Genomic DNA, 12,810 nt, shown 5'->3' with positions numbered 1-12,810 from the left:
TCCCCCTCCCAAGACATTTTAGAGTTGGCTTTGGTTCAACGCTGACTTTATAAATTCCTATAAAGTATATTTTGTAAATTTTTAAATAACATATAAAATGTTATTTTAGCTTGTGTAATTCTAGGAGATTGGGTTATAGTAACAGATTTAAAGAACTATAAATGGTACATAATGAGAAATGGAATTACACCATGGTGGGACACCTGGGTGGCTCACTGGTTGAGCATCTGCCTTAGGCTCAGGGTGTGATCCTGGAGTCCTGGGATCAAGTCCCACACCAGGCTCCCTGCATAGAGCCTGCTTCTCCCTCTGCCTATGTCTCTGCCTCTCTCTCTCTCTCTCTCTCATAAATGGATAAAATCTTATAAAAAAGGAATTACACCATGGGAAGTAAAAACCAAGGTAGCTCTATGAAATGGGACTCCACTGAACAGGTTTGGGAGACAATTGGGTGAGACTGGGAATTATTTAATTCTCAGCTACTCCCAATTTTGATAGGGCTACCATATCTTACTCAGGATCAAATGCAGACACAATATTAAAACGAAAAAAAGTAGAGGCTAAGTACACATGTGGTAGAAATAATTATCAGATACGTAGACGTTTGAGATATATTAAGGCATTAAAATTTCATCAGATGTTAGAGTGACATGAAGGGTGAGGAAAGTTGTGCTCAGTCACCTTTTGCCATAATTCAGTGCCCAGTGAGTTGAATTGACATCATGTAGCCCATGCTGTCCACTGTACTGATGAGGCAGCAAAGCCCAAATAAACATTGAGTAGCTTGCCCAGACAGGTTAGTAGCAGAGCTGAACAGGAAGGCAGATTGGACGGACGGTCCGGATCTAGATCTTCTCTTTCTTTGCTACTCTAATATGATCTATTTTCTTATATACAGAACCCAAGAATGTATTGTTTTTTTAAGCTTTAAAAAAGGAAAAGCTTAGGAAAAGGAGCAGATCGTGCTCTTGGAAATTATCACAAGCTAATAATAATTATGTCAATGACCTTGATAAGACTATAATAGAAATAGTATACTTTCTTCTGACCATATTGGTAAAAAATATGTGCAGACCAAGATGTAAATTCCAGCAAAATAAATATAAACATAATTTAGAATAGATCTTAAGAATTCAAAGCAAGTAGTTTAGCAAGCATATCAGAGTCTTCTCAATTAGGAGAGGATAAGTAGAATTTGAATGGCACAATCTAAAACTCAAAAAAGTAGAAGGTACTTTGGGAGACATGAAGATGGATATCAAGAAAACCACCCGGAAGATGTCCTTTTAGGAGCCCCTCTCACAAATGCCTAGGACTGTCCTGCTATCCTAATCTCCTGGGCATGCTAATAAATAAATCAGGCTATTGACTTTTTAGCTTTATAGCTCTGTAAAGAAGCCTTAGAGTTGAGCCTGCACCAGGTGGTCCAAGGAAGTGGTGATTGTTATGCAGAAATTGTTCTTCACCTGAAATGTTATCATTTTACAAATACCCATTCAGTCATAAAATCTAGCCTTTTGCCCAATATTTCTCTGCTTACAATTGACCTTTCAAATAGACATTACCTAATTGCATCCTTCTGCTAGTGATAACGTCAAAATGAAATACCAGAAGCAGAGACCCAGAATCTAACACAGTGCCTGATATATAGGAGATCTTCACTATGTGTTTGGGTGGTTACATTAAAGTGGAGGGAGACTCCAGGAAAAAACAGTTTTATAGGTTTCTGAGAACAGGCAGACAGGATAGAGAAAATTTACCTGCCATGTCCCTCTTCCTTCCAATAAAAGCTTTCACACTGAGACAGTCCTAGACTATGAATTGCCTCAAAAAACAGCTTTATGACTGTCCTAAGGTGTATCTGCATCTTGAGAATAATTAACAAATTTAAAAGAATCTGTGAACCGAGACTTTATTCTAAAATACAATCCATCCTATCTTTGGTATTCCATCTTTGATTCTGGAATAAAGTGATTTTGATCCACACTGTCCACCTACCCAGCACATACCTGGTGTTTCCATCTAGATTCTCACAGACACTTAATTCATCATGCCCTGGACACCTGCTCCCAACAGTGTCTCCTTCCAGCCTCCTCCATCCTAATAAGTGGCTCCATCATACAAGCCAGGCCTGAAGTTATGCGTAATCGCCCTGCCCTTTTCTTACACTCATGCCCAGTCCCTCAGCAAGTCCTAGCACTTCTTCCAGAACCCATCTCACGTCCCTCTTCTCTGCTTCTCCAGTGCTGGAGCCTCTACACATGGCTCCATTTCTCTCCCCACAGGCATGGATTTCTACACAGCATCCTCAGTGGTCTTTTAAAAAAATAAATTGGCTGATATCATTCCATTATCCAGTTAAAACCCTCCCAAGCTTATAGTTATGTCTTTAAAATTCTTTCATGGTGTGGCCATGTTCATTCATTTCTGTTTCTCTGTGATATTCCATTGTATGCCTATTCCAGAAGTATGTTATCCACGCCAGTTGGAAATAGAAATGTGGCTTGTTTCCAATTTGGGGCTGTTGCAAACAAAGCTGCTACAAGCCTGCTTCTATCTGCCCCAGATACACATATGCATGTATTTCTACAGGATACACACCTAGGACTGCAGGCTCTGGGTTGTAGATTATGCAGAGACAACAGAACTCATCCAACCCAGGTAACACTAAACTAGGATTGTAAAATTAGATAATAAGGCTATAAAAAGGGGGGGGGGGGAAGGGGAAGAATGTAATGTCAAAGTGATTACCATGAGGGAGGTTAAAAGAGGCTGTGATTGGGATGGGATGTGGGAGGCTTCTAAGGTGCTGATGTTCTAGCTCTTGACCTGGATGCTATTTATTTTGTAACAGCCTGTGAAAATGTACTTTTATATTTTCTGTACTCATCTGCATGGTTGCTGTATTTCATAATAAAAGCAGCCACCCTCTCTAAATAATGTATAGTATACATTCAAAACTAAAATAAAAATCTCCTGAGGCTTTACATCGCACTTGACATAAAACTCGGGCCCTTCCAAGGTCAGTAGGTTCTGTGTGATGTGGCCCCAGTTACCTATTTTCCACCGTCCTCTTAATCACACTTTTTAATGTCGTCCTAAGACTCATCTTGAGGTACTAGTCATTAATTTCAGAGGGCAGTAAATTTTTTTCTGTTACAGGCCAATGGTAAATATTTTCAAAGTTTCATGCCATGTGGTCTCCAGCCCAACTACTCAACCCTGCCTTTATGGCACAACGGCAGCACGAGATAAGACCTCAATGAATGGGCACAGCTGTGTGACAATTAAAACTTGATTAAAAAGTAGATGGGAAGTGTACTCAGCCCACAGACTGCAATTTGCCAATTTGTGATTAATTTTTTTCATTTTCTTTTAAAGTAGACAGCTCCCTAAGAGCAGACCTGCCTTTATTCCGGTCACGGCACTTAGGATGTATACAGATAGGCCCTCTTCCACGGATGAGTGTATCCCACGGGCTTAAATCCATACATTCACTGTGTCTGTCTCCTGACAGGATTCCATAGAAATGAACATTCAAAACATCATAAAAGAGATACTTACCATTTACTGAGCCCTTTCTATGTGCCAGACGTGAATCTGTATACATCTCATGCATTATGTATTGTAACCTTCACAGTGACCCCTGAGTTAGAGCCATCAGTAAGCCCATTTTATAGATGTGGATAATTGGTTCCAACAAGGTTAAGGGCCTTGATCAAGCTTACACAAATCAGTGCAAGGGATTATCCTCAAATCCCTGCCCTTAACCTCTGCTCTGACATCCATAGTGCCTGGTAACTTAAAGTCCCACAACTCATAGATTATTGCAAATTTTAGATGAGATCCTGTCAGAGATCTCAGTGAATGTTATTTACAAGGTTCCCTATCTTGCTGAATTTTCTCCAAGTAGTTGAGAGACTTATTGGCACTGTTTTTACTCCAATCTACATTTACCCTTCATCTGGAGCCCTAACTTAAAGTGCTATTAGTTCTGAGGTTCAATGGGTTTAAGATATTTATCCAGGTTCTCATAGTCAAGGAAACTGGAATTTGAATTTAGTTTTCTCGCTCTGACTTTCTGCTTGAACGAGATGCAATAGAGAAGAATAGATCAAAGTGACAAAGAAATTCAAAAGGAGGGGAGATTAATGAAGGCCTCAGAAAGGAAGTATTTCAAGGAATAGATAGAATGCATACAAGCAGAAATTTGGGGGAAAGAGGAAAGAAGTGTTCCACATTCAGAAAGTGTCAGAGATGGGTCCCCTGGTTGACTCAGTCGGCAAAAGCCTGCGACTCTTGATCTCACAGTCATAAGTTCAAGCCCCACCCCTGGTGGGGTATAGAGATTACATAAACAAATAAAACTTCAAAAAGAAAGAAAGACAGGAAAGCAGAGTACTCCACAGAAGAACTCAGCTCACAGGGGCTGGGGAGACTGAGCCCTGGCCTGAATGAGGACCCAAAAAAGGACACAGGGAAGACGAAAAACAGTTCTAGAAAACTCCAGGCACATTGACATGTACAGAGGAGGAGGGGGGTCAGAGGATATGGAGGGAGAGTGGTGAGCAACAGAGGAGGAAAACTAGGAAGAAGAGGGGGTTCCAGCAGAAGCCACGGGGGATTCCCTGATGGGGTCTAACCAGCTGAGCACAGGCAACCTGTGGATCCCCGGTGATCTGAGGAAGCCACCACATCCATGACACAGTGGATATAGAGACATGGAATAGAGTGTTCCCAATGTGGTGTGTGCATGTTTCCCCATCCTGTGTGCTGTGACAGGATGAGTAACTGGAGTGGCCGGTGAATAAATGGACACAGGGATTGTCTTAGGGGATGGCAGGGAATGAAGCATGCTTATTGATCAGGGACAATAAGTGGCTTTTTTTTCATTTGCCCAAAACAAGTTATAATTTTGAATATGGTTTCTCCCCCTCACCCCCCAATTATTTTAGTTCCTGCCTGTCTACCTGGAAAGTCTGACCTGCTTCATGTGGAAATGGGTCCTCATCTGACCCCCCCAACCCTGTCCCTTCATGTGGGGATCCTTGCTACAGAGAGAAGAAAGCAGAGCATCAGCAGTTGGGAATGAATAGGGCAGGGGGTGGCCTGGCAGTGCCGAGAGCCAGGACTGGGAGGGGTCGGAGAAGCAAGGGAAGATGCTGCAGTGGGAAGGGGCTGTCTGACCTCCTGGGCCACAACTGCAAAGAGGCTGAGTGCTGGCAGGCCCCACCTGTCTTTACCTTGTAAGCACACATCACATAGGTAGAGGTAGGAAATACAAAATAAACCAAGAGCATGTGTTCATTGCCCTGTGCAATGAAAGGCAGCTGGGGTATGATATTGGGAAGAGGCCAAATGCTTGCCCACAAAAGCTTGTGAGATCCTGATATTCCTGTACACTAGGGACAGTGAGCACTCTTTATGTACCTAAGTAAGGACGAGCCAAGGCTAACGAGGTCTGGATTTGGGGTTGAAGCTAGACAAATAGGTAACAAAGAATAAACAGAAGAAAGAATTAATTGGCATGACACTACCACTTTGAATTAAGCTACCCAGTTTCTCTTTAAGAACCAACATTTTCATGCCTGATTTCACAGGGCTAGTCCATGGCTAGTAATTTATTCATCATCTAGTCTTCTTTACCAGTGGCATAGATTCTAGATAATGAGAACAGTGTAGGTAACCTTGTGCTTCTTTCTACCTGCGTTCCATCTCTAGTCTCAGGTGTCCATGTGACCAAGTCAGTGTAATCTTACTGGGATGACCGAGGGCAATTTCTGGATTAGGGTTAAGGTGTATTGATAAGAATGATAAGACTATGAAAAAGTTATAGCATCTGTCCCAACATTGTCTTTTTCTACCTCTTCACAGGAAGGACACTGAAATCGTTTTCCTTTCTGGGATGAGTTTGTTTATTAACCCAACCGAGATCACAGGGGACATTTTTCATTGCTACATCTGGAAGAGTTCCAAGACTGAGTCATGCATGCTTATTTAGAAACTATATCTAGCCCGGATTAAGGAGCAGTTTAAAAACTGCAATCCAGTTTTTAAAAAAGAAGCACATCTAGCCACAAAGACTAGAATAAATGTTTGAGAGTAAAGAATCAAATGGACTTTGTTTACTCTTTAAAAAAAAAAAAAAAAAAAAAAAAAAAACCTAGCCTGAGCAGAAACAGTCATTTGTTCTGTGGGAGAACAGCAACTTGTTCGCGTTGGTTATGAGATATGCAAACTTTGCCAGTCAAGCCTGATTCCTTTCTGGCTACCTAGGACGGCTGCTCTTAGGAGCACCTAGAACAAAGGAAAGGTGAGGCAGAGTGTGGACATGGCCTCCCCCAAGAGGTACATGCCTCCCTTAATGACACGTACTTCCTTAGCCTTCTTAAGACCACTTAGCTCACCCATTGCTCATCTGTTTTTCTCAACTTACCCCATTGTTCTCACATGTTTTGAGAAGGAAAGCAAGAAAATGTTGTATTCCAGAATATACTTAGCAAACTGTTTTGAAAGAACCACCACCACTGCCAGGAGGTGCTGGAAAACCAAAGGTTCAAGTGAAGGCCCCGCGTGGCTGAGGGAACTCCCTTCATTCTTTACCCGGCCTGGGACGGGCAGCCTCGCCCTGAGCCTCCACCCCCCGCAGGAGGCCGCGGAGCCGTGAGCACCTCACTGGGCCTCCAGCCTGACACAGAAGCGCCTGTGCTACACGCATGAACTCTTGAACCAGGTGGTGCAATTCCATCAGCTGCACATCACCTCCCCCTTTATCAGTTTCTCCGACATTCACAGGAAACCTTGCTTAATCCAAGTGCTTGCTCCAAACGGCAATACGTGCAGATCTGGCATCTAAGTAACCTCCCATTGTTTATTGTGTAACTCTGGGGTAGAATCAGACCCTTAGAACAAAAGTCTGAGAGCATCAGGCTCCTAATATTACCATGCTCTTCTTCCATCGCTCCTGCTCCCTCGCTTTTCTGAGAATAAAATATCGGATGGAGGGAAAAGACTCATGAGCAAATAACATCATGTGGATTCCCCAGGCTGAGAATGTATTGTCCAAACACTAGGGGAGATATACATCTTTTGACTAATGCTTTCAATTGATGGAAATGTTTTCTCTTCAAAGTTATCTGTATTTTTGTCCCTTCTTTGAACCTTCAAAAAAATAAAATATGCTGAGTCTTATTTGTCTCATCTCTAAATGGGTTAATTATACCACATGATGCTGCCGAGAAGATGAAAAGCTATAACATACCAAAGTTTGTTGAACAGTGACCAGCATATAGTAGATGCTCGATAAACAGGAGTCTTTCTTTCTTTCTTTCTTTCTTTCTTTCTTTCTTTCTTTCTTTCTTTCTTTCTTTCTTTTTTTTTTTGTTCGGAGGTAACTATCAGTGAATCCTGCTTCCTGCTGTAGATTAGAAGTAGGGTGGGGGAACATGAGAGGAGGAGGGAGAGTTTTGAGGGTTTAAGTCTTCAGTTTGTGTGTGTGTGTGTGTGTGTGTGTGCGCACACACGTGCAAGCATACACGTGCATACATACATACCTGTGCATACATATGTATGGGTCAAACAAAATGATCCAACTTCAGAGACCCTAAAAACATGGCCCAACATGGCCCTCATTTCCCACAGGTCCATTGCCTATCATTTTAGTAAAGCTGACTGCTCACTATTCTCAGGACATTCCCATTCTTTCCCTCTCATGTAATGTCCTGTGGCTGGGGATGGCCAACTTCCCACTTCCACTCCTCTCTGCCTGTCTTCACTCACACACCTCCATTCAACATCTGCCCCTTCTCCTCAATCAAAGGTGATGCTCTCTTCCTGTGCATCCCCTTGGACACTTGTCATTTCTCTTGCACATCCTCTGACACACATGTGCTGCTGAAGAACTTGGGCTCTGCCACCTGTGTGGCTTCTAACCCAGACTCTGCCACTGACTAGACATGTGAGCAACGAAAAATAACTGAACCTCTCTGAGTCTGTCTTCATCTAGAAAGGGGACATGAGAGTGCCTGCTTCATGGGATTGAAGAGTGAATGAGACATGCATAGAAAGTGCTCAGTTACCACAGTGTCTCACCTAAGTAAATCCTAACCAGAAGGAGTCGTGGTGTGCTATTTCTATTATTATTTGTGACTGGTCTTAACTTCCTTCTTGGAGATAAAATGCCTCAAAGGCAATAGTTGGCTTTACTCATAACAGAGCCTAGGCCGGTGCTCTATTGCCTCAGTGCTCAAAGTGTGGCTTGCAGTCACCTGGGAGTTTGTCACACGTGCAGAATCTCAGGGCCTGCCTCAGACTTGTGGACTCAGTGTCTATGGCTTAACATGGTTCTCCAATGATGGCGAATGTATACATGGAAATTTAGAAATACCACAGTCAATTCATTGAATTACTCTTGTAATTCCCACCAGGAAAATAGATACTTGTCTAGAATCAATCCTGCCATTAGATAAGTGTCATTTATTTGTAAGGATCCTTTAAGCCAGTGCATATCACCTTGCGGTTCTTGAACAAGAAGCATCAGAGTCACTTGGAAATTTGTAGAAAAACAAGTTTTCAGGTGATTCTAATGCATCCTATGGGTTGAGAACTGCCACATTAGAACAATGGGAAGCTATTAGAAGCACCATATTAATAATGTGCATCCCCTTCTTCCTGCTTTGTGATTTTATTCCTTCTTTGCCTTCTCTTAAATAGTAAGGTCAAATGTCATAAAGAATTGAGTTCCTCTCCACATTTACCAAATATCTGCTGGCACACATATACATCTTAATATCTACCTGTGTATGTCAAAATACCAGCACTGGTGTTTGAAACACAGCCTGTATGACTTATCTGCAGTCCCTGTATTTTGTTTCGTTTTGTTTTGTTAATTTTATTCATTTTTTGAATAGGTGATAGATGCACATGGTATAAAATTCCCAAGGTACAAGAGTTTACGGTGAAAAGTAAGTCTTCCTCCTCCTCACTTTAGTAATATAGTTGCTGCCTCCCAAGGCAATCACTGAATTTTCATTGCACACATTTATTGAGTACCTACTATGTGCCAGGCACTGTTCTGGGCACTGAATATGGAACAAAACAGGCAAAAACCTCTGCCCTTGTGGAGCTTACTCTTGGTTACCAATTTCTTATAGTACTTGTTCAATAACATAGATTATCACAGTAGTTAAAAGTGGGGCTCTGTAGTCAAACCAATGGATTTTAAATCCAGTTTTCCCTGATTTCTAAGTGATCATGGGTTATTTACCACTGTGAACTGGGTCTTCTTTATATTAAAATGGAGACAACAATTCTGTTTCATAAGGTTGTTCCAGGAATCGCACAAGATAATACTTATAAAGCACCATACAGTGCCTTGAACATAGTAAATCCTCAGTAGATACTAGTGGTGATTATAATGGTGTGCTCTCACTCTACTATTCTATAATGTAGACTAGAAATGCTTAAAGGATTTATTTTCCCAATAGTTTTAATTTCTTCTATTTGCTATGGGGTGTTTAAAAAATCACTTTTTTCAGAACAAGCACACTAAATAGAAGTCTACGTTTTGATCATTAACCATTTGTTTACAAGACTATTTGCTGATTTCTATTAAGAAAGCAACTCCTAATGAATCACTAGAGGATAGATGCTATGTTCCTCTGTTTTCTTTCTAATCTATCTTTTTTTAATACCACGTAATTTGAAGATTTTCTACATTAATTCATTCAATGGTGTTATGTATTATTAACTACAATTCTATAATGTTACAAAGTATATACCTTGGGAAGAAGATTCTGGATTTCATAGCAGAGGAATGACGTACTTCTGAGTAAAGTTGCAGACATTATAACTTGGTATAGTTACCTTAAGGACCTTTCTTTATGATTCTTGTCTCCAGACAGTGGAAAAACAACTTTCAACCCCTAGGAAAGCAACAAAAGTATCCCTGGGTGATGATCTTAAGATGAAAAACATTAGGAAAAAAATTACATGGAAAAAAAAAAAAAGAAAAAAAGAACTTGTAGGATGTGAAAACACTTTTCAGTATTAACCAAGAAGTGTTCCCTCTATTCAGCATAAAAAGCCTTATTAGTAGGCACAATGAAGGATCACAGGGAAGGTGGATTAGGTATATCCCACCACAGGGTGACACTGGACCATCAACATGGAATCTAAGAAGGAAGGAGGACTGGGGCGCCTGGATGGCTCAGTCAGTAGAGCAGGCAATTCTTGATCTCAGGGTTTTGAGTTCAAGCCCCACATTGAGTGTCAAGATTACTTAAAAATCTAAAAATAATTAAATACAAAGGAATGAGGACCTCTGTGACCAGCTAGTTGCTTGATAATCATTTCATATATTCTCTTTCTTTCTCTCCTTTGTTCTTGATTCTATTTTGCATCAAAGAGTGTGGATCTTTGAGACGTTGATTAAGATAGAAGAAACCTCTTTCTTCTTAACCTAGTCATGATAGGACAACTAGGAAGAGGGGATAGCTGGGAAATGGAAGCGAAACGGCTCTGAACAACTTTTATTATTTGGTGAATGGTGGGATTGAGGTAGACTGGGGTGCTTTGTGTTCTTCTTTGAACATTTTCTAGCCTCTGGTATTTTCTTATCAGAAATGGATTCATAATGAGGACATCAGTGCTCATAATTTTAAGAGGCATAAGGTCAATACTAAATAGATGAGGCTTCCTCAGGTGGCATTAACCCGGGTATTCCTCCTGGACTTGGTCTGCGCTAATCAAGTAGCACGCTATAGAGCTACCTCTTAATTCACTAAGGATGCATTAAACAATCAGCGTGTGACCTCTTTGGCCTACCTTTGGACCTTGTCATTTCTCATTCCTGTGTGTTTCCATTACTTACTGCACTGTGACGACATATCTCTAAACTCAGTGGTTTAATGTATTGTCATAATTATCTCCCATGGTTGTATGAGTTAACTGGGTTCAGCTGGATTCTTGAGCTCTTTGCTGAGATTACAGTCAGGTAGCAGCAGGGGTGGGAGTAATAATATGGCAGATCGTTCAGTGTGCTATCTTCAGTCACAGATTTGTCAGCCCCACAAGGATGACCCTGGAACAGCTGAGGGCTAGCTGGGCATCTCTCCCTCTCTTTCTGTCCTTGCTGCCTCTCCATATGGCTTCCTTGACTTTCTTTACAGCATGGTGGTCTCATGGGAGTCAAATTTCTTACATTGGGATCGACTTCCCCCAACCTAGTGTTCAAAAGAGAGCCACGGAGAAACTGCAAAGTTTCTTTGAGCTAAAACTGAAAAGTCAGGCAAAATAGCCTCCCCTGCATTTTATTGTTCAAAAACTGAACCAACCTAGATTCAAGTAAAGAGATATGGTTCGGGGTGCGGGTGGAGAAGAAAGCTTCTTTAAATACTAGCTACCACACCCTTCTCACCACGAAATACTCAAATTTATCCATAATACAACTATTATACCACTGCACCAAACACTTCTAGGAAACATAAACCTACACAAGTGCTTCTTAGTAGGTGAAAGTGTGTGGTTCTTGCATATATATGCAAGATATATGCATCTTAACTAAGTATATCTGATATTGTATCATAGAGTTAGCTTTGTTGGCTTATCTACATTTGTGCCTGTTGGTCAGAAGCTATTACTAACAAACTATTTTTGGGTTATAGAATGAATTAGAGACAGTTAATAAGCCACTCAACACGATTCATGTCATTCCTTTCTAGTTTTTGGTATAATAGTGTGTTGTGCTAAACAAAATTATAGAATATCTTGTTTATTGAAAGGACAGTGAGTGTGGTCTATTGTTATTCATTCATTCAATCAATCAGTCAATCAACAAATATTTATTGAGTACTTCTGACCCAGGCCTTGGATTAGGCAGTGGAGAGAGAAATGTTTGCCACTGTGGTTGGATTTTGCCTTAACCAGTATCAATAGTAGCAATTGAAATGTGAACTATATGAATTCATGCATTCAGATGCTTGGGCACCAGAGAAAGCTGTGCTATAGAATAACACTAACAGTGCTGACTAAGCCCTTATTCTGTACATTATTTCTTTGAATCCCTCAAGAAGGCTGAGGTCAGAGGCAGAGTTATTATCCCAGTTTTGTAGAGGTGGAAACTGTGACTCAGAGTAAACAGTGTTCCAAAGGTCACCTAATTAGTTGATGATAAAGTCAGGATTTGAATCCAGAGCACCAACCATGCAAAACTGCCTTAAAATAATACCATTGCCTGGGCTTTCACTTTCCATGCCTTGTAAGAAATGTCACAAGGCTATTTTAATTAATCTTTGGCTAAATATATTGGCAGCTCTCGCCTCCATTTCAACTCTGGGCATCTTTTGGTTTCATAGTGACCATTTCAGAAGTCTAAGAAGGATTAGCAAAGAAGAATAGAAACCTAACTTTATTATCAGTTTACTATATACCAGTCATCAAGCTTGACATCCCAGAGACTAAGTTGGAGAGAAAAGCACAACCACCTGCCTCTGGACTTTTTTTCTCACCCATCCCCCTACTCACCTCCCCTCTGGCAACCTCCAGTCTGTTCTCTGTATTTAAGAGTCTGGTTTTGTTTTGTTTTTTTTTATTGTTGTTTTGTTTTGTTTTGTTTGTTTTTGCCATAAAAGCAATGATGAAATCCAGAAATATTTACAGGGCACTTGCAATATGCCAAGCTCACGAAAAATTCAGTCCCTAATCTAGGTCAGATCTTACCGTCCAGTGGGAGAGACTAAACAGATGTTTTCACTGGCAACGTGCTTTGATAAGGGAAACTCACATGAAGAACAACTAATGTTAGGTGAAGAG

General features: G+C 40.9%; 1 protein-coding gene across 21 annotated transcripts in view; it reads left to right on the top strand.

The window, feature by feature from the left end:
- The window catches only part of ANK3 (ankyrin 3), a 661,480-nt gene that overhangs the window by 542,677 nt on the left and 105,993 nt on the right, over positions 1 to 12,810 (top strand). For 13 of the 21 annotated variants that reach the window (XM_072756072.1, XM_072756073.1, XM_072756066.1 and 10 more), the window contains one exon: positions 8,910 to 8,963. The exons of the other annotated variants lie outside the window; for them this stretch is intronic. In XM_072756072.1, the coding sequence (XP_072612173.1) occupies positions 8,910 to 8,963 (54 nt within the window). The remainder of the gene's footprint in view (positions 1 to 8,909; positions 8,964 to 12,810) is intronic. 21 annotated transcript variants of the gene reach the window in all.

Source organism: Vulpes vulpes, chromosome 4 (assembly GCF_048418805.1).
Source record: "Vulpes vulpes isolate BD-2025 chromosome 4, VulVul3, whole genome shotgun sequence".
Classification (NCBI taxonomy): Eukaryota; Metazoa; Chordata; class Mammalia; order Carnivora; family Canidae; genus Vulpes; species Vulpes vulpes.
Note: the sequence above shows the minus strand (reverse complement) of the source record. Positions and strands in the feature narration are given on the sequence as shown.